Source organism: Oryzias latipes, chromosome 17 (genome assembly GCF_002234675.1).
Source record: "Oryzias latipes chromosome 17, ASM223467v1".
In the NCBI taxonomy this organism is placed as follows: Eukaryota; Metazoa; Chordata; class Actinopteri; order Beloniformes; family Adrianichthyidae; genus Oryzias; species Oryzias latipes.
Window position 1 is genome coordinate 17,771,098 of NC_019875.2, and position 21,448 is coordinate 17,792,545.

Here is a 21,448-nt window from a genome sequence, read left to right on the forward strand (position 1 = left end):
AGTGGAAAGTTCCTATCAACTCTGCTCACTGCCCGCTGTCTAAAGCCTGACCTCAGACATGAGTCCCCTTTGCATCTTCAGTTTCATGAACTGAATCCAGATTTGTCTTTTGGAATATTCACAGGCCTTAAAGTCCCACTCCGATAATCTTTTGATCTAGTTTTAAAACGTTCCCAGTGTTTCTTTTTGTTTTCTAGTATGATTATTCCATTTTTAGGCACAATCAAAAAAAACTTTCATTTTCTAGGACTGCTTCTACAGAACGGCAATAGTTCATTGGAAATTCTGATTTGTTGGTATGGAGTAAGTCCGACCCTACTTCCCATCATCCATCTGTTTACTCTTTCTCCCTCTAGCTTACAGCCCCTCACACCCTCAACCTAACATTACAGGTGCAACAAAAACAGCAAGCAATATAGAAGTCAGATGCCAGCTCGGAAAAGGAAAACAAAGACGTACATGGATTTAGTCGTGTACAAGCAGAAGGGAGCAGGGAGCTTGTGGCCTGCTTTTTCAAAAGGCATTTTTTCCTCCCCTGATTCACAATGATTTCAATAAGAAATGATCAGAAATGCAATTTTAAGCTTTATTTTCTGTATATATGACCTACATTATTAGGAAAATGCCACAAAAACAGATTAAAATGCAAATTTTCCTTTGAGTGGATCTTTATACCACAAACTCCCACACCGCCATCCTAACAAACTTCCAACTTCAAATGATGAAAAGATACATATATATATTTACCCCTTGCTTTAAACCCTCCTTTTTTCAGTGAAAAGCAGAGTAACCATGCTGAATGTAACTGAGCATTTACACCTCATCAGATTTATTTTTAATTTGGATTCATGTCTGTACACCCTTTTAAAATACAGGTCATGTACTTTAAGAAAGTGTCGCTGCTTTTTGTTGTCAGAAATAAAGTTGAATTTAGTTTCCAAACTTAAAAGTCTCCAAAGATCTTTAATTATAAAACTATGGAAACAGATATCCTATGGGGTCAAGATGACCACTAACATGTTCTCCCTACCACGAGAAAGGTGGAGAGGATTTCATGTAATCCATAGAAACCAGTGAGGTTCACAAATCATTGAAGAAAAAAGTTCAGCTCACTGTCTAGTGGGGTCTAGATGACCTCACTCCCAATGTCAAAGAGCCTAGGATAGCACAAGGTTTATGGGAATTTGGTAAAATCTACATGTTCATTAGTCTGATTTAAGTTTGAGTAATCTGATTTCGGGACCTGCCTAATGGTTGGAGTTTGGTTCAGTGTAACGGATTTGTGGCGCAGGCCCTTCCTCCACCCTCCCTCCAACCCGCCGCCTGTTCATCCAGACTGGCACACCCACCCCGCCGTCATTGTGGGAGAGTCATGTGGGCCTCGTGGGCTTCCTGGTCGTCAGCTCCGCCTCGCCTCGATCTGGCCGGACAGAGAGAGCACTTCTCCGTTAAAGAACAAAAGCAACAACGAGCGGACCGGAGGAGAGGAGAGGAGAGGCGGGGAGGGGGGACGGGGGGAGGAAGAGACGTGATTTCAACTCACCCCCTTAATCTCTCGGCTTGGACGTTAGTGAGGCCAGCAGGAATTAGCCGACGACTGAACTCCAGCGAGCGACGGGCAACAAACTTGGTCGCCTCGCACATTTGAATCCAGCCCGTAATCCGTCGCGGTGCTCGATAAACAAGACAAGGGTCAAACCAACAGACGGACGGTATTGTTTCTTCGACCCGCCTCGAAAAACTTCGGCGATACAAAGCCGGGTGGAAGGGGCTCATCCAGAACTTTCAACGGTTTTCCGTTGGCGTCGCTTAAAGGAACGCGGAGGATACCGGGTTATTTTTGGCATTTGAGGTAAGTTTATTTTTATGTTTTCACTGGAGCGTGTCTAACGGCGAAGTGCGCCTGTGCAGAATCGAGTGTTTTAGATGGTACGCCACAAAGGGGTGAGACATTTAACTGTTGTTGTTTTTAAACTTTTTACCAACAAAAAATGGGCACAAAAACAAATTAAAAATAAAACGGTCAAAGCTAGGAACAGAAATGGAGCTAAACGCGGAGGAAGGCCAGTTATCTCTTCTAAGGGGGTTCAGCTGTTTAATGAATGAAAAGTAAGAGGAACCTTTCACAAGTATTTCACTTAAATTCACTTTTTATATAAGAAAACAACTCAAAATATTGGATGTTTGATTATGTGATCACATTAATTAACAAATAAAATATTTGTTCATTCAAAATAAAAATATGGTTTTATACAAACAATTTCACAATGTTTTAGGTATATTGTAATAAATTTTTGGTCCAAAGGTGAATTATAATCCCTTGAATGAGGCTCCTTTAAAAGAACTATTTATATCATGAACTTGCACAACACCTGCTGCATTTACACACTCATCCACATGTACGGATTAACCGATGCTTCCCCTCATGGTTAATGTGGGAGGATGGCGTTCCTCTGGATCGGTTCTGTTGTGGGATCTTCTTTAGAACACATGGCATTCGGAAAACTTGGAAGTGAAACAACAAAGCTCGACTGAGTGAGGGTAAGGGAGGGGACGGTGATGAATTCCTCGTAGATGGTCCTTCCCTGTGCTTCCACCCTCTCTGACCAGTCCCCCCACACATGCAAAACAAAAGTCAGTCGCCACACTTTGGGGGAGGGGAGGCTCAGTCTGGACGGAGTATACGACCGGTTTTATAGAGTTCAGAAGAAGTCGAGAGAAATAGGGGGGAGGGGTGACAGTTGTTGGAAAATTGACTTTGAGAACGAGAACAACCCCAAAAGTATCGACACCGTTGTTCTGATCTCTGAAGGGTTCCACTTCCACATAGTGATCTTATCTTTGGAGTAATAAGGATATGATGATTTTCAACTAAACGCTTTTTTATCCCTTTTGTTTCCTTTCTAGGTGACGGAGCACTATTTGATTGCCAACATGGCATCGTATACTGAACACAGTGGAAAAAATGGACGACTGGGGATCATAATTCAACCTTTTGATGGAAACCAAAAGGAGAAGGGATATGAAATTGATGTTGAAACCAAGAGCCCTCCCAGGGATTTGTGCCATTCAGCCAGCTCGGCTGAAAGCAACGTTGGTGGTGTGGCTAGTTTCACCACCAACAACAACTCTGTTGTGTGCTTGCCTCTGGTCTCGGAAGGACTGAAACTGGTGTGGACGCAGTCTGATCAGACCAGAGAACTCGACGAGATCCCAGAACTTGTTCACGCCTTTAACTTATTCCCGTACCCGTCATCCTCAGAAGTCGGCACCCTGGCGCGGACGTGCGCCTTGCCACTGGACAAAGTTAAAGTGTGGTTTATGGTGCAAAGAATCAAATATGGCATTAGCTGGTCTTCCGAGGAAATCGAGGAAACACGGAGGAAACTAGCTGTGCCGGAGCTATACGATAATTCCACTGAATCAAATGAAGAAGCCAAACTGAAAGAAAAAGCAAAAAGTCTGGAGGAGTTGGTAATTGAAGATGACAGTGATGAAGAAGAGGGTGGTTTACCTAGCTTTACTCCTCAAAGTAAGAAATCAAAGTGCGAGTCGCCAGATTGCTACAAAGCAGTCAAATCCAGAGCTCCTTGTTTCAGTTCCACCCTCCCACCCCCTAAGGATTCATATTTCTACCACCCACCAGCAGAAATGCCAGCTAGTGCAGCAGCTGATGTCTCCCTTGACCTTACAGAGGCAACTTCAAGACGGCACGGGCGCTACAAAAAGTCCAAAGCTCAGCTTGCCGCTCTGCGCAAGAGCTTCCTGAAAGAGAACTGGCCGGCAGAGGCAGAGCTGAGACGTTTGCAGGAAGAAACCGGGCTAAGTCGCAACGATATCCGCAAATGGTTTAGTGACAGTCGCTACCAGCTAAGAGTTGGCCGGGGGAGCCTGGCGGCGGCACAAGGCTATTCTCACAGCGCCGCTGTTGGAGGTAAACATGAGTCGGAGACTCAACCCCTTCCACTTGTTAGTCAAAAGTCACTTCAGCCCAATGGGGTGAAACCCCCCGAGGGAACACGCAACAATGGGATTAGAAACTCACACTTCTTTCAGACATTTTTGTCTAACAGCCTCGAAGCATTTGGGGAAAGAGTCCTTGAGACACAGGGCCATGAAGTGATTGAGGAGCTTTCTGGAGATGGGGAGAGTTTTAGAGATGAAGAGCCAAACGATGAACAACCTTTAGAGTTAACGAAGAACTTTAGGAGTGAACCAGACATCATCCTGGAAATAAAATCGTCGCCTTATTCTTCCCCTTCTGTCAGTCCACCACCAGTTGCCTCCCCACACAAACCATTCTCACACAGATTCGGAACATCGAAAAAGTCACTGCACTCGGCCAGAACCAGTCCCCCACAGACAGCCCTGGGTTCCTCGGGGGCCTCCACCTCCACATCTCCTACTCTCACTCCAGCAGGGCGGCCAAGGAAGACCAAAGAGCAACTGGATGTGTTGAAGCAGCACTTCTTGCAGTGTCAGTGGCCCACAAGTGCAGATTACACTGAACTTGTTAAACTTACCGGATTACCCAGAGCAGATGTTATTCAGTGGTTTGGTGACACGCGGTATGCTGTCAAAAATGGCCAACTGCGCTGGGTCAAGGGCGTCCGCGATCAGTTCCTGGCAGAACTTGCAAATCAACAAAGCAGCAGCGGTTTGACAAACAAAGGTGGGACGACCGCTAGAGGGCGCAAGCGCAAATCCAGAGCAAACGGAACAGGTGCAAACTCCCCGGATATCCAGCCCCTGCTGGCATACTACCTTTCAACAGGGTCGCTCCATGAAAAAGACCTTGACACGCTATGCAAGAAATCAAAAATGAGCTACCAGCAGGTGCGAGATTGGTTTGCTGCTCAGGAAGTTGTGAAAACTGACCAAGAACCCATTGATGTTGGAGAACATTTCTAGAAGTTGGTGGAGGACTACACCCAACTTCATCACAACAGGCTGAAAACATCGGGGTTCACACTGCTTTAATGAGGCACGTTTTGTAAAAATCCAGTCTTCCTAGAACAAGCCTAGAGCGAGGTTTGTGATTTTTCATATATGCTGCATTTCCTACTTCTCCTTAATATATTTAGACTTGAATTATATTTGCCCTCTTTGTGTTACTGTAAACAGTGACCAGTACACTGGTTTGCTATATATTTTTGTAGCTTATTTTGTCTAGATCACTAAAACAGATTTGTTAGTATTCTACATGTTGGATGGTAATTTAAATTGTTTGTAATTTTGGTACCTGAATATAGCAGATGATTAACTGCTTTAGGGAAACGTCTGCATTGATTGAATAATGTGTGCAGTTATTCCTTTACAGCCAAGAATTCCTTATCATTAAAGCACACTGGACATGAACTTTTTTTTTTTTTTTACTGACATCTTGCACTTTGGTTTTTGAGCTTGCTGTCATAATTCCACCAATTTATGGCTCTGAAAGCCATCATGTTTGAATGCAAAGCATGATGAAGAAAATGTTTTTCGTTCTGATCAGTGTATTCCTGAAACGCATTCCCTGATTTTGTGTGAGTCACTCTGTTGTAATTCTTCATATCAAAATAATTTGTCATATGCATATAAACAGACCTTTGTAATAGTTAAATTTAGGTTGAGGAAGCGTATCTTACAACTGTCTAAATAGCCAATTTAGTCATTCAGTGAAGTTTTTTTGGGGGGCAAAACAAGTGTACACGTGAAAAGCAGACATGATTCAAATCCAAAGATGATTACATTTTGTCAAATCATGTTTTAAAAGATGCTTTCAGGTTAATGATTTTTTTCCCTAAGTTAACCATGTCACGCATTTGTAATTGTTCTATACGGAGTAAGACTTACTTTAAATTTTTTCCTCAAAATGTTCACACAATGTTCAAATAACTGGCAACCTGCCAAAGTAGAGCAGGTCCTTTTTGTTTCTGTTCTGCCATCAAAGTCTGAAAAGCTTAATTTAAGTGTCATGAAGTGGGATCTGTTCCTACAAGTAGCCTCTTCTTTTATCAATGTTTCCGATGATTTTTTTTTCCTGTATTCAAAGAGACATTTGCACACTTTGTCGCTGGAAACCAGTAAAAAGATTTGTCTTGATAAATAAATGCGTGAATAGATTTCTTTGGATTTAGTAGAGAGAAGCTAGATTTTCAGAAGTAGTTACACATTTGTTATTTCAAATGAACACTAAGAGGGGGAAAAAAGTAAAACTATGTAAAGCAGCTTTTAAGAGGAAAAATAAAAAAAGGTATTTTGAGAAAACCAGATTTCCACAAATCTAACTAACAATGAACATTTAATATGGAACAATGATGAACATTTGCATGAAGGCAAGTTTATTTTTTTTTTGCAACAAAAGCACTGAACAAATGTCCTTAGTGTCACTGGACATTAAATCAATGTCGAGGTGACTCTATTGACAATCCATTCATAAATGGGAACTGGAAAACAGTAGCCTGATTCCTGAAAATGACAGTAAAGTGTTGAGTCAATTACCCGGGAAAACCCACCATTCAAAGTGAAACTTTTGCTTTGATGCGTCAGTGGTAGAAGCTCCTTTGGCTGCATTACTCACCTTGTTGGAGTGCTGAAAACAGGAGGTGTTCCTTTACAAGACGAAACAAAAAAGGTGTATATGGAGGACAATTTGGAGCCCACTTTTCGTCACAAATGAATCTAAATGTGAAAATGTTTTTAGATCCAAAAAGATTGTGTTTTATGAAATCACACTTACTCCGATCGAGAAGAGAGCTGTGACTAGAAATGGAGGCAATTGATCCAGGGGTCTGGCATGAGAAAAACACGACGGTATTACGCTTAAATCTATAATTATTTGTAAATGTACTTACTTACAGTGAGGGAGAGGCTAGGACCCCTGTCTCGGGCCCAACGCATGGACTCTGCAGAGCTGACGCGACTGATTGCCAAACAAAATGATCAAATGTTAAGTTAAAAAAAACACAAAAAAGTAACTGAAATGTAGATGTACCTCATAGTTCTTGATCGAGGTGTAACTAGAAAAAACATAAAAGAATCCAAAATGTGTTTGATAAATAATCAAAAACATGTTTTTTGTAGCAAGTCCAATGAGGTCACCTGGGGAAGTAACAGCCACTGGGAGTGACACCCTCTGAGCCCTGTATGTCAGAAGAAAAAAATGGGCAATTGCATCATAACTAGATTGTGAAAGTATGAAGAAATACAACAACAACAACAACAAAAAGTCCTTACCCATCTGTTTGATAAGGTCTTGGAGAAATCTGTGAAAAACAAAGAACTGACTTGGTGAGTAAAAAACAATGACCAAAAGGAGGATATTTATGGAATAAACAGCTATTTCCTTACTCTCCTCTGGGAAAGTGGCTTTTTTAATTCCTCGGTTTCTCTCCTCAGCTCCGACAGCTGCTTCTTCAGTTCGGAATTCTCACCACTAAGTTCTGAAAGCTGCTTTTTAAAATTGTCATTCTCCTTTTTCAGCTCTGAGAGATGCCTTATGCAAGCAGAGGAGGGGGATTTGATTAAAGAGGTTTTACTTTGTGTCACAACCAAGTTATGATTTCCTGTTGGTCACCTGTACGCCTGCTCTGTGACTTCCTTAAGATGCCTCTCCATTGTGGAAGCCTTCTTCTTAAAATGAGCTGTGACTCTTTCCATCTGCGCTCTCTGGAAACTTGCGATCTGGAAAGTGTGAAGATGTCACTGTTGAGTGTATAGACACTACAAAATGATCTGACTGAAGTGGGTCATGAATAAAACGTTCAATCAAGTAGTCCATGCTTCAAAAGCTAGCTAAGTGAAATTTAGCTTTAAAATATTGAACTAGTTCACATGTAAATATTTTTCTAATTACTAAAAAAAGGATGGGTTGGATTAAGATGGTAAAAAGAAAGAAAAAAAATCACATTTCAGGAAAAAATAGCATTAGGTAAACAATTTACATTTTAAATTGTTTAAATTTTGGTTTTAAAAATGGCTAATTTAGGTGTTCTTTGCTAAAATAATTATGAAAAGTAAAAAAACACATCGCTGTATTTTTCCTTTAAATATGTTCTCAAGTAAATTTGTAGCTTTGCTTGGATTGTTGTCTTATTTCAGGATTCAAAACAGGCAAGTTGCCCAAATGATCACCCCTCCACCACCATGTACAACAGTGGGTATATCATGTTTTCACTGAAAGCTCTCAGCTTGTCCAGTCTTTTTCTAATCATACTGATAGGATGTGGGTTATCTTAACGTCTAGGACCAGAAAACAAGTTCGATAATTATCAGTTTTTCAAAAACTCATAATCAGTTGCAGCTTTCAAACACTTTACAAGAACTGAAGGGGCAATTATTATTAGTCATATTTTCAAGTTAACTTAAAACGAATATGATTCTAATAAATGTTGTTCTCCTATGTTTGTTTCCTCAAACTAATATTCACTGTGACAATTTCTATTACATGTCTGTGCACAGAAAAACAGAACTACAGGGAGTACAACTGACTGTTTTAGATTCAAAACGCACCACTAAGGTAATGAACAGACTTTTTAATCTATTAATAATATAATTGAAATGCAATTGTTGGTCCATTAACTTTTTTTAAATATTTAAAACCCTGCTTTTACACATTCAAATGTGATATAAGTTTGGCGTGCCTGCAGCAAAGGTGAAACAGACCTGTGTAATGTTGGCTAGCTTTGACTGAATGAGGTTTAACGGGTCCTTAAAAAACACCTTTCCCTGCGGTTGCATCTAAAACAGAAAGATACCACAAATGAAAGGTTCTCTGTGCTGAATAGGAACAACTGCAACATGACGAGCTGACCCACGTCATCAGAGATGGCCATGTAACTGCAGCTGGCTCCACATACAGGACACTGGTCTGAGAAAAACAGGATAGGAGTAACAAGAAACTATAAACTGTTCAAAAAAAGTTTATTCCTCGGGATGGAAAATATGAAAGCATATTGTATTTAAAAAAAAAAGGTTTTTGTTGTAGTTTTTTTTTTGTGCTGATACATACACATGTTAATCTTTAGAAAACTAAAAATGCAGAAAAACTACTTACTATCTGGGTATTCATCTCATCTGCTTATCAAAACTAAAAGATAACCTGCAATTAAAAGTTGAAAAGCAACAACGTCTCTATGTCATAGACGCGATCTGTGTCCATTTTGTTTACTGGATGTGCTCGTCATGATTTCGCCTGTCTGTTTCCTACTTACTTTATCCACAAACATTACAGAGCAAAACGTTGGGGAAGTATTAGATATAAACTGTTTATTTCTGTTTGTGGTGATACAGAAAATGAGTTACAGCCATTATCTGGATCTAGGATCTGAGCTTTGAGGTTTGCATTAATTTCAACGCATATAAAGTGTCAACTTTGTGGCACGTGGTCTGTCTTGGAGATATTTTTGGGGATGATTTTCGAGAATTCTTTTTTTTTGTTTAGTGATATAGTTACCATCATATTTACCGTAGTTACCATATTTTAAATAATATTTTCTAGTTGTGTAGATGTTTTAGTCTTGATTCTCGTTATACTGTTTTGTCTTTTTCGAAATTAAAAAAAAATATTTTCTAGATATTTTATTTTGTCTTTCAAGATATTTTGAGAATTTTGTTTTTTGTTTTTCTAAGAATCCCCCCACACACTTTTCTATATATTTTTTTTCTGATTTTCAAAATAATTACATTTTAATTTGCTTTAATTTTTTTAGGACTGCAACAGTTGTAATCCTAAAATTACAGCTGTTGTAGTCCTAAAATTACAACTGTTGTAGTCAAATAGATGTACAGTAGTCCTAAAACAAGAAGATAAGGACACGTCATCTACTTGCATACTCCAATATGCTGGTTCACTCTAAGAGAAAGAGTAACAACATTTAGAATTTCTCTGGAGTTTGTTTTGACAATAATTAATACTTGTGATGTTTTGGGGATTATTTATCTTGAGTTACTGGGAAATTGATATTCTGGGATGTTCTTATGTACTTTATTGACGGTCCCTGCCTCCCTCTGCAGCTTCACGTACGTCAAACATCAAGCTCAGAACAGGTGGATCCTACAAACAGTTCATACTGGTCTATATAAATACAACCAATGTTTTGCTCTGTAATGTTTGCGGATAAAGTAAGTAGCAAGAACCAAACAGACTGGTGATATCATGCACCAAAACAAAATGGACATGGATGATGTCTATGACATGGACACATTGTGGCCTTTCTGCTGTTAATTGCATCTTATATGAGCAGATGAAGTTAGTCCCCTGCATGTTTGTAGTTCTAAAAAAATTTTTTGAATGAAAAACACAATTCTTTTTTTTTTTTTTAAATAAAATGTGCTTTCATCAGAAATATATCCATACACATGTACATCCTTACTGGGTTTAATGCATGCTTGACACAAGATGTGTCCACAACTGGAAACAGCAAATTTGGACCCGGTCCTTGTGAAGCACTGGTTACAGTGGAACCAGTCCATTTTTAGTCGTATGTCTGCAAATAATCACAAGATCGAAATGAATGTATCATATTTAGGTACAAGTTAAAAACCAAAGATTTCATAATTTTCTAGGGAAAAAAAGGATCTGATGTTTTGACTGAGTAAAGATGCTGTTATCTTTAATTTGAAGATGCCAACTGTGGAAGTTAATTAAAAAAAACGTTTTTAAATTTAACTTAGTGACTTAACTTCTGGACAATGCAAATGACACATCTAACAGTTTTTAATTTTTTATTTATTTTTTAAGGGAGTTTGACTATATATTCCCTCAATGCATCATCTCCTAAATTAGGGGGGGGCTAGAGAATTTTTAGTCCACAGTGATTTTCTCATCTCTGTGTTTAAGTTTTGACATTGGTAGGAATGTGCTACACTATTGGTCAGTAGTTAGTGTGTTCCAACATTAATCAGTAAATGTTTTATTAGTTTAAATGAGGAGCCATTGTCTTCGCGAATCAGACAAGAAAATAAATAAAATAATGTAAACAATTAAACTAGCTTCCGGATTATGACAATTTAAAGAAAAAATAAAGAAAAGCAGCTTAATCATAAAAAGTTTATCGCTCTGCACAAAACAGCTTTAAGCTTCGTTTAGCTAGAACAATATTCGCGTTAGACGTAAAAGATATTCAAACTTTAATACGTCGAAAGGTTTTTTTTTACCTGGTGGAGTCAAAGTGGTGTCGGGTAATTAACGGTTAACCAGCCCCCCTTTCCTCCGCCCCGTAGATACTTACGTCATTACGTACGACGTGACGCTGCTCCACTGACTTAAACCAGCACGCCAACTTGCTGGGCTTTAATGGTATGTTCAATAAAGCTGAAAAAAAATTAAAACGCCATCTTGCTGGGAGATTTTCTTGGGACTCAAAACTTGTGGACATAAATTGTACTTATGCTTATGTACCTATGCTTGGACTATTTGTAATAAATACTGTTTAAATAAAACAAAATGTGTCCCTTAAATTACATTGTATGTATTCAACCAAAAAACTGAGTAGATTTGCTTTTGACATGGACCTATGGGTCTTAAGAGAAAATAATTTATCACCTTCTTGTGAACTGCATACATAATATGGTTTGGATGGAAGAGGGGAATTATATTGGAAAAAAAATTTGGGAAAAAGAAATTATACTGGGTTACCTTAATGACAAAGTAGACAAAAATTGTATTTTTATTAGCAAAATTCCCATAGTCAAGAAATGGTCCAACTCCAAACCGAAATTCCAACATATTTTGAAAGAAAGTCAGTACTGTAACTTTAAAGCCAATTCGAACTGATCTTTCAAAAAGTTCAAATTAAACCCGAAAAGTTATTGATGTATCGTCATATTGGATATGTATATAAATGTTTGGTTTTCTTTGTACACATTTCAAGTCGAGACTGTATTCTGTCAAAGTCTGGGACAGAAATAAATTAACCAGCACGCCCAACATGTCAGTCTTAACTGGTTTAACTGGGCGCGTTGCTGGGGGGGGCTGGGGGACGGCTGTTTGACCACCAGGGGACAGTCTACCAGCTGTCCCCAACTTACCCCCTTCCTCACATAATCTCATATTAGAGTGAGGGGGTGGGGGGTTTAGCCTGCGTTGAGCCTTGGGGGGGGGGGGCTACTTGGCCCTCTCTCGGTTTTATTTGCACCTTAGACATGTAGGGCCCTTGGTAGGGGGGGGGGGGGGTGCTTGGACATCACTGCCAGCAAGCAGCAGATGTCCTCCTAGCATCCTACCCGCCAATTTTTACCGCACCTTAGATATTTAGGGCCCCTTGGTGGGAAGGGTGAGGGGACATAGCTGTGAGTAATCAGGAGATGTCTCCTCAGTGCCCTACCTGCCAATTTTAACTGCACCCCCTTAGTGCACACTATTTACTCCTCAAAATATACATTCAAACATAAACACACACACACGCACACACACACCCTCACTAACACACACGCACACAGTCATGTCGCAAGGAAGGCGGGACCTTGGACCATCTGTCCCCTGCCCCATCCCTGGTGGGGCATGCGGGGCCCTTGGCAGCGGCGGCCGTGTCCCCTGGGTTCCGGTTTCCTGAGCTTTCTGGCAAGCCCAGAAACCGGGGATCATATTACACCTGAGCCGGGGGTGTCTGTGTCCCTGCGGGGTGGGTTCTGGTCCTTGCCGCCGGGTGCTGGGCCTCGCCAATTTCCATCTGTGGCCGAGCCTGGTCGGGCCATGTCTACAACAGCCCTTGTGGGCCCCCCCTTCTCTCTGGGGTGCCCCTCTCCTGGGCGGGGGCGGCTGGCCCCTGTCTTGCACCTTTCTGGACCATCTGTGGCCCTGGTGGGTGGCTGCCTGGAGCGTGGAGCAGGTCTCCCTTGGGGGGGGGGGGGGGGGGGGGTGTCCTGGCTCGTACCTGGGGTTGGGGCGGGGGGATGCCCAGAACTCCTGGGTGGTGAGGGGGTGCTCGTCTGGGGCTGTGGGTGCCCTTCTCGGGTGGGGCCCTGCGTTGGGTTCTTCCGGCGTGGCGGGGGGGGGGGGGGGGGGGCTGCTCTCCTGGTTGGGCCGGGGCGGCGCTCTCTTTCCCCCCATGCCTCCCTGCTCTCTGGCTCTGGGGGCCTCACGGCGGTCCTGCTGGCCCTGGCCTGGGTGGTGGGCGTGGGCGTCCGGGGGCGGTTCTCTGCCTGCTTGCTGCGGTGTGGCGTTGGGGGCTTCTGGCTGCCGCGGCGGGGGTCTGGGTGTGGCTGGTTGCTCCCCCTCCTGCTTTCCACATTCCATCCATTTTAGAAAAACATAAACACTCAACTGAGCACAGGTATTAGCTCACCTTTGCACTAACAAATTGCGTGAATGAATGAAATCTCACACTAGTTGGCTTGTAGGCATAAATGTGCGTTTGTGAACACTATTGTGTACATGGGGACATTTTTGCAGCTAACGGTGTGTATGACATTTGAGTGCGTGTGTGGACAGGCCCCACCCCTTTGAGATTTGTATTCTCTGTACCTTACTGTAATGATAAACATCCAGTAGCTTGTTGCTTTATGATGCTTCACGGTTTTATCCCCCTCCCCCCCTCCTAACATCCCTCTTCTGTCCAGTCCAACTCAAAATAATTTCAAAAATTAAAATGAAAAGTCTGGCTTCGATTACAAAAGGGGTTTATTCAGACATACCTCTGGTCAGAAGATTCATAACCCCTGTTGTAAAAGTAAAATGTCCAACACAAGAGGCCTTCAGCTCTTTTCTGCCCAGCTGTTGGACAGGACAAGTTAAATAAAAAGTTCCTTAGCCAAATTATGCATTTTCATGTATAGAACTATGGATCTGCACCCTTCAGCTAAACAGCCATTTGGGTTGATCAGCCCAAAGCCTTTAGAGTTTGCCGTTATTGTTTTTGGAGATGAAGACCTTTTTGACCGTTAAGTACAAAATTCTGTACAGCATAAGTTTATTACAAGTTATAAATTTACCAATTGATGATTAAAGGGGCTCTCAAGTCCATCTCTTAAATGAGATGACTTCTCAAAACTGATTTAGCCAGAGAAGTTCCCTTGGGGGTGGGGGTACTCAACTGTTTTTTCCTTTGAACACTGAAGTCTATAACTTTGATAAAGACTGTCCAGTTAAAGTGCAATTTAAGCTACTTCGAAAGTTAGAGAGCCACAAAGTATTGCTCTGGAGCCACAGGTTGCAGACCGCTGATATAAACAAGTCTTGAGGCAAACTAGTCATTTTCAAATTTTATTTAATGTCATTTCAAGGATTTACAGCTTAAAATAAATCACAAGCTGGTTCAGGACTTTAGGCCGTTATTGTGAGTGGTCCAACAACTGCCTTTTTCTCCAAGCCATGCTTTTCTGCAAAAGAAAAGCATGTAAAAAAAAAAAAGTGACTTTTTTCTGAGTGGTAACAAGGAGACTTACCAGACAGATTCCTTCTTTTTCTTGACTTGCAGGTGGATTCACAGCAGTCACAAAGGCCATTATATGCAGGGTTGTCCAGCAACTCCCAGCTAAGAAATAGAAATGTCAACTTCAGTAAGTCTTGATGCATGCAATAAAGCATCATTTTACCCATGATCTTTATTGTAGTGGCAGGCCTTCTTGGTGTCATCAAGTCCATTTGGATCCCATGCAACCAGGGTGCAGTGGATGAACACCTGATCAAAAACAGACTTCAGTACACTTAACAAGCCAACTCAGACAGCACAAGAAATTAATTTACCTCATGTCCCAAAGCAAATTTAAAGGCTTGCACAGACAAGTGAATCTCAGACAGTTTCTCCCTTGGTTCAAACTTTGAACGCGAAACTTTACTATCCACCAGGCATCTGTTAGGGTCAAAAATAGCAATTTAGCGTTTACAAAAGTTATTTATATAGATAAAAGAAAAAGAGAAGTACCCTTTATTTGTGATTATTGGATACAAGTCAGCTCCAGGGTGAAGGTCAGGTGTGGTGGAGGCTATACACTCTTCAAGAAACAGCAATAGAGGCTGATGGTCTTGCTGGTCCACAGCAGCCATGACAGAAATCATAGAGCCCAGGGGGTACACATTTGACTCAGAGGGTCCTGTGAAGTCAGCTGGAACCACAGAAGTAGAAGTTGGGACCATCACCACCCAGAACTAATGAAATGAGCCAAACTTACCATTCATTAGTCCAACTTGAAACACCAAGTCTTCTACACCATATGTGGAAAACTCTGGGTCATAAGTCATAGGATACCAGTCCTTGGGCCTGATAACAGTAATCTCAGTGATTATGGCAATTCTCTAGAAAAAGATTATACTACAGACTAAATACCAACCTCTCAAATGAGCAGACAACCGGGAGACTAAAAGGGTTGACATACGAGTCAGGAGAAGATGTGTAGATGAGGTCATTGGTGTAGTTAAGCTCATTTCCAGTTACCTTTAAGAAAACCCAAGTGTCATAAGGCAAGAAACAAATTTATATGCTTAAGATTGAAGTACTTACAAGTCTCCTGAAGTTACAGTCATCATATGTCACGCTAAAAGCCACCTCCCGGGGGCTGATAGTCGCAGGAAAGCAGCTACCAAGACGAAACAGGGAAGGATCAGCCTGCAACCGGCTGTCAGTCCAAACTAGTGACATGTAGTCAGGCCTGCAGTCCGTCCTCAGCTCTAAAAACACATGGAAAAAAAAAAAAAAAAAAAAAAAGGTTTAGCCAATGCCTCAGTAAAGCTTAAACTACAATTGCTAACTAAATTACAAAAATACTTTACCTGCATTCACTGCCATAACAGCCCCCAAACAGAACCACATTGCCAAATCCCAGATGAAAGCCATTGTGACTTGATACTGGATTGCAGCTCAGGACGCAGTTTTATTCCATCTGACTGGCACAAGTCAATCAAAGGAATGACCTCCACCTGGTGTGTGTGTTCAATAATCGCAGGTGGTCTGCATCAAGGTCTTCAGCTATCTTTTTGGTCAGGGCAACTCAAAAACAAATTATGCTTATGGTGTTTGGGTTTCCAATATTTTATGCTGCAAGAATCAAATGACACAAAAAAGTGTTTTGAAAATTAAACATTTAGAATGTACAGCAGAATTTCTGAATTTTTTTTCAAACATTGCTGAAGGATGTTATCAAATGCAGGGCTTTAGAGTGAGCATGGTAAATTAGGTGCTTAAATGGAAAACCAATTGAGAACTTGAAGTTAAGATCAGTATCAGATCTATGTGGGTACCAGCACATAGGAGAGTGGAGGGAAATAAAATGGCGGATTTTCTGACAAAGCGCTGAAACGGGTGTGGAGGTAGAAATTCCATTAGAAAGAAAAGAAGTTAGGACAATTATTAGGTCTATTATGAGGTTGGAGCGGTTGGAGGAAAGTGTCAGGAGTGTTGTGTGACAGAAGAGTGCCAGCAAGACTCAAAGGAAAGGTGTACAAGACAGTGGTGAGACCAGCTCTGCTCTATGGGTTAGAGACGGTAGCAGTGAGACAGAGACAAGAGGCTGAGATGGAGGTAGCGGAGATGAAGATGTTGAGGTTCTCCTTAGGAGTGACCAGGTTAGACAGGATAAGGAACGAGTACATCAGAGGGACGGCTCACGTTGCCTGTGTTAGCGACAAAGTCAGAGAAGCCAGACTGAGATGGTTTGGACATGTTCAGAGGAGGGATAGTGGATATATTGGTAGAAGGATGTTGGAGATGGAGCTGCCTGGCCGGAGGGCAAGAGGACGGCCAAAGAGGAGAAATATGGATGTCTTAACAGAGGACATGAAGTTGGCTAACGTTAGGGTAGAAGATGTTCATGATAGAGTGAGGTGGAAAAGGATGATTCGCTGTGGCGACCCCTGATGGGAAAAGCCGAAAGAGAAAGAAGATTAGGTCTATTATGGAAAACTGGCAGAAGCAATGAGCACGAGAGAGGAAAGGATGACATTATTCAATATACAAGACAAAGTAGGGAAGGGTGTGCATCTAAGGACAAACACCAGAGATCAAATAATAATATCCCAATTGAGGATAGGACACACGGGTTTAAATGATATAATACAGTAACTGGGGAAACATCCGACTGGTCTGTGTGATTGCAGGAAAGGGGAAGAATCACTGGAGCACATTTTGTGTCACTGTGAATTGTAGGGGGAAGAAAGGCGGCAGCTGGAGCAAAGAGTACGGTTGCCAGAGGAGTTTGAGGAGGCTTTTGGGAGGGGAGCAGAGTTTCAACTGAGTCGTTACTGTTTTTTGAGGAGAACTGGAATGTTGAGGAGAATATATATATATTTTTTTTACATACTAGTTAGGTCAGGGGTCCCCCAAATCCAGGCCTCGAGGGCTGGTGTCCTGCTGGTTTTCCAGAAAGCCTGCCTTATTTGCTGTTGATTACCTGGATCAGGTGTGTTTAGCCAGTAAGAAGCTTCAATAGCAGGTTGGTTGGAACACATGTAGGACAATGGCCCCCAAGGCCTGGATTTGGGGTCCCCTGAGTTAGGTAGTCTCCCACTCCGACTTACACTCTAACACAGTAGGTGGCAGTATTGCACCTTGTCATTGGTGCCTTCTGCCATTAAACCACAAAAGGAAGAAGTTTATCAGCTCAGTGGTGTGTGTTAGAGTGTCCTGAGTTCAAATCCAGGCTGAGTCATATGGGACCCAATAACTCCCTGCTTGACACGCATTATTAAGGGGTTGGATTGGGGGGTTAAACCACCAAATGGCTCCCGAGTCTCAGCAGCTCACTGCTTCCCCAGGGGATCGGTCAAATGTGGAAAACAAATGTCATTCACCTAAGTGTGTGACAACTACTGGGAGTTTAGTGTGAAGTTTTATGCTCTGAAATTTCAAGCAGTTATGGGAGCATATTGTTTTGCTTTGACCGCATTTATGAGAGGACAGAGGATAATAATAATAATGGATTAGATTTATCTGTGCTTTTTCTTGTTGCTCAAAGCGCTTACAATGTGTCCATTATTCATTCATTCCTCATTCATACTTGGTGATGGTAGCTACTGATGAAGCTTCAGCTGCCCTGGGGCAGACTGACAGAGGCGTGGCTGCCAGTTTGCGCCTACGACCCCTCTGACCATCACTGGGACATTCATGCACATTCACACACCAGTGGAGCCGTACTGGAGGCAAGGAGGGTGAAGTGTCTTGCCCAAAGACACGTCAGTTGGCAGGGGGGAGCGTGGATCTAGCCGCCGACCCTTTGGTCATTGGACGGCCTGCTCTACCACCTGAGCCACTGCCGCCCCAGTTTCAGTTTCAGCCTGTATAACCATGACATACTAATGAGAGAATCTTTAATCAATGTTTCAATCAAGCTCCCTCAATGCTTAAATGGATTTTGAGGATGCTATAAATGAACAGTATTTTACTACTTGGAATAAGTGCCAAACACCCAAAATTGCAGTTGATCAGATCCACACATCCAAAGTGTATTAAATCATTGGACATCGCAAAACTTGGGGCAGCTGTGGTGCAGAGGTTGAGCGGTCAACTTCTGATTGGAAGATGCTCCTGGTGGTTATAGTGACAGTGACAGTGTAGGCTTATATGCCATTTAACATTCTGATAGCCTATTTCAGCTTATGTTTTGGTCCATTGTGTAGTAGTACTTTATATACAGCACAGTGTGCTTGAAACAGAAACTGCTAAAAATGTCTCTAGCTAAATACACCACACAATGAACCAAGTGGGAGGCAATGGCTCAGGCAGTCGGCTCAATCCCTCAACTTTTGAGTCTTTGGGCAAGACACGTCACCCCCTCCTTGCCTCCAGTGTGGCTCTTAGTGTATGAATTCATATGTCCCAGTGATTGTAGGTGCAAACTGGCAGCCACGCCTCTGTTTGCCCCAGGACAGCTGTTATCAATTTTGAATGAGTGAATAGATAAAGCCAAGCCATTAATATGCAATATTTACTTAAGATTTTAAGTCAAAGATTAGTGGGTACATTTAGCCTTCAAATATGCTTTTGACAAGATTTGTCATGTTTAAAACAAAAAAAAAAAAACTGTACAGTAAAGCTTCCTTTAGTTACAGGTTTACATATTCTTTCCTTAGAAAAGGAGTGAATTCTTTCAAACCATCTTTAATTTGAGTTTTAACCTCACAGCTGGGTCATTTTACCCAGCCCCGAAATGAAACTCAGATGTATGAGAGAAGTACATATTTATGTCAGCTGGGGAATTTACTGCTAGTCCTTGTGGCAGCGATACATGTTTAGCATGTCAGATATGCAGAGTTTTCCCCTAATCTTACTTCAAATGCTCCCTTTATGCCACGCCATTCCCATTTCAGTTTCAATGAGTCAGTCTTGCATCACGTTTTAGACCTTTTGAGTGACGAGATTGAACCACCACAATAAAGATTTAAAGAAACTTTATTTGGATTAAAGCATACAGACTACAGCTGAAATTTCACTCCGACAGAGACTTTTCCTTCACGTGTTCAGCCGCTACAGACTTCCTGTTGAGACAGACATGCTTAGAAAACTTCAGGTTGAGTTGCTGGCAATTTAGATACTCACTTCCAGGGAGAGATCCAACTAGTGTAGCATTAGATGCAGCAGACAGGTCTTTTATCACCAATGGTCCCAACACTGTGTTGTAGCCTGATGTACCAGACTCTGGAAATTAAGTCAGTGAATTCATTCATGAACCTTTTAAATTTAGAGGTTCCAAATTCCTTACCGCCGACTGATCTTTTGGCCTTTGAACTGCAGACTGAGTCACAGCAGCTACAGACAGAGCTTCGTGATGGATCATCAAGCAGTTCCCAACTGTAATTAAGTTGGCAGAGGGAGTTATGACTTACAGTGCTTTTTAAAATATAAAATGTCCCAAAAACATTGAGTCACTAGTTTCATGGCCTTCTAGTAATGTTGCAAGTTCAAGTTACCTTCCATGGTCTTTTACATGGCAAGCTTTTCTACTCTGGCCAAGAGCACCCTCATCCCATACAACCAGATTACAGTGGATGTAGACCTAAACAAAAAGCTTCCATTAAAATCTATGAAGTCAAGAGTCCAAATGTCAGAGAATAGAGACTTGCCTCATCACCAAGTCCAAAGTTGAAGGCCTGAATGTAAAGGATAATGGCAGATGAATGGTACCGTGGAAGGAACACTGCACTCCCTCGTTTGCTTTCAAGGAGACAACTGGTGACAATGCGACTTTGTTAATTCCCAGTCTGAACATTGTTGTTCAAATGATTAGTTCAAGGCCCACCCGTGATTTCCAACAATTTGGTGAACCTGGCTGCCAGGATCCAGTTTTGGTGTGGTGGCTGCAACACATTCATCCATGAGCAGCAGAAGTGGCTGATGGGACTTCTGCTCCACTGCTGCCCATATAGGCATGAATGAACCCAAGGGGATCACATTTGTCTTTGCCACACCGGTTAGTTGTTCTTTGAAGAAGTGAGCAACAATTAGAACCAAATTTCGGTAGTTAAACTTTTGGTAAAGTTAAAACAAAAAAAAAACCCCACCATTGAGCAGCGCCATGTGAAAAACCAGATTACTGTGACCCTCAGACACACCAGATCCAGGATTCAAGAATGGAGGAATCCAACCCTCAGGCCTGGGAGGGGAAAAAATAAAGAAGTCATTTATTAATGATATTAGTGCATTTGCAATTAGCTTGGAAACCATACCTCTTATAGACACATTCAATTGGCTGCTTAAAAACAACGGGCCTTCCCTTTGCTTGTGGCCTGAAGCTGAGTTCATTCCTATAAACTACATTTTTTCCTTTTATCTGCAAAAGAAAAAGTGGTTACAAGAGGGAGGGGCACATGCCAAGGCAATTTTGTCAAATCATTACCTGTTTAGTAAATTTGCATTCAGAGAACTTGTAGTCAAAAAATGCCTCCCCATCACCAGAGGGTAGAAGTTGCCACTTGGATGGCATGCAACTTCCTAGGAAAAGACGAGCAGCATACGGCACAAAGGGAGAAGAAACCCTCCATTTAACTTTCACAGAGTCTCTTGCACAGACAACTTTAATATCTAGAATACAAAGAGAAAATTGGTAGTTAAAAGAAAATCCGTTAAACACAATTTGAAGATCCTTGAACTAAAAGGGAATACCTGGCTCAGCACCAGCTGCAATAAAAACAGCAAGGATCACAGCTCCAAGGTAAATGCAAGTCCCCATGACTAGCTGATTCAGAACAGACTGGAATGAATGAATCTTATAGTACTCCCTAAAACCTAAATGATTAACACCTGTGCAGGTCAAGGCAGGAAGGAAATGCTGCATGTAATGACCCATGCTCAGTGTCTCAGAAAAAAAAAAGAGGAAACATTATTTTCACTCTCTTTTTATTTCTTCCTTATTTTAATAATCAACACAAAATCATTCACAAAATCCTTCACTCACTAAAAAGAATACATAAATATGTATTTTTAAGTCATATGTAAGAGGGGGCAAAAAAAGAAACATTTTTTGATGCATTTTTCTTGTTATTCCGCAAGATTAAAAACTATCTACAGCAATCATGTGCTTTTGCTTTTGTAGACTT

The 21,448-nt window shown here is 41.5% G+C and overlaps 4 protein-coding genes and 1 long non-coding RNA gene across 5 annotated transcripts; 1 reads left to right on the forward strand and 4 right to left on the reverse strand.

The window, feature by feature from the left end:
- Positions 1-943: 943 nt before the first annotated feature.
- Positions 944-1,659, reverse strand: LOC111949023. Its single transcript, XR_002875043.1, has 2 exons — positions 1,544-1,659; positions 944-1,420 (listed from the first exon to the last, which is right to left on the reverse strand). It is a non-coding gene; the product is annotated as an uncharacterized LOC111949023 (long non-coding RNA).
- homez (homeobox and leucine zipper encoding) lies at positions 1,427-6,092 on the forward strand. The gene is made up of 2 exons (XM_011486560.3): positions 1,427-1,852; positions 2,908-6,092. Exon 2 carries the CDS (start codon positions 2,935-2,937, stop codon positions 4,909-4,911), a length of 1,977 nt encoding a protein of 658 aa, XP_011484862.1. The 5' UTR covers positions 1,427-1,852; positions 2,908-2,934; the 3' UTR covers positions 4,912-6,092.
- A 210-nt stretch (positions 6,093-6,302) lies between these two features.
- rnf212b (ring finger protein 212B) lies at positions 6,303-11,316 on the reverse strand. The gene is made up of 13 exons (XM_004079041.4): positions 11,140-11,316; positions 10,356-10,469; positions 8,799-8,851; positions 8,647-8,721; positions 7,559-7,665; positions 7,333-7,477; positions 7,219-7,247; positions 7,084-7,124; positions 6,977-7,001; positions 6,841-6,904; positions 6,722-6,773; positions 6,563-6,593; positions 6,303-6,450 (listed from the first exon to the last, which is right to left on the reverse strand). Exons 2-13 carry the CDS (start codon positions 10,453-10,455, stop codon positions 6,384-6,386), a joined length of 789 nt encoding a protein of 262 aa, XP_004079089.1. The 5' UTR covers positions 10,456-10,469; positions 11,140-11,316; the 3' UTR covers positions 6,303-6,383.
- A 2,857-nt stretch (positions 11,317-14,173) lies between these two features.
- LOC100049333 (ZPC domain containing protein 1) lies at positions 14,174-15,744 on the reverse strand. Its single transcript, NM_001104748.1, is given in 9 exon segments — positions 14,174-14,301; positions 14,368-14,456; positions 14,518-14,603; positions 14,669-14,774; positions 14,847-15,027; positions 15,094-15,182; positions 15,253-15,356; positions 15,423-15,589; positions 15,692-15,744. Coding segments are annotated over 9 exon segments (918 nt in total). The 5' UTR covers positions 15,732-15,744; the 3' UTR covers positions 14,174-14,245.
- A 3,542-nt stretch (positions 15,745-19,286) lies between these two features.
- Positions 19,287-21,096, reverse strand: LOC100049334 (zona pellucida sperm-binding protein 3). Its single transcript, XM_004079042.3, has 10 exons — positions 21,015-21,096; positions 20,749-20,933; positions 20,579-20,682; positions 20,414-20,505; positions 20,152-20,332; positions 19,976-20,081; positions 19,823-19,908; positions 19,615-19,703; positions 19,452-19,550; positions 19,287-19,390 (listed from the first exon to the last, which is right to left on the reverse strand). The coding sequence occupies exons 1-10, from the start codon at positions 21,079-21,081 to the stop codon at positions 19,380-19,382; spliced, it is 1,020 nt and encodes a 339-aa protein (XP_004079090.1). The 5' UTR covers positions 21,082-21,096; the 3' UTR covers positions 19,287-19,379.
- Positions 21,097-21,448: the final 352 nt, after the last annotated feature.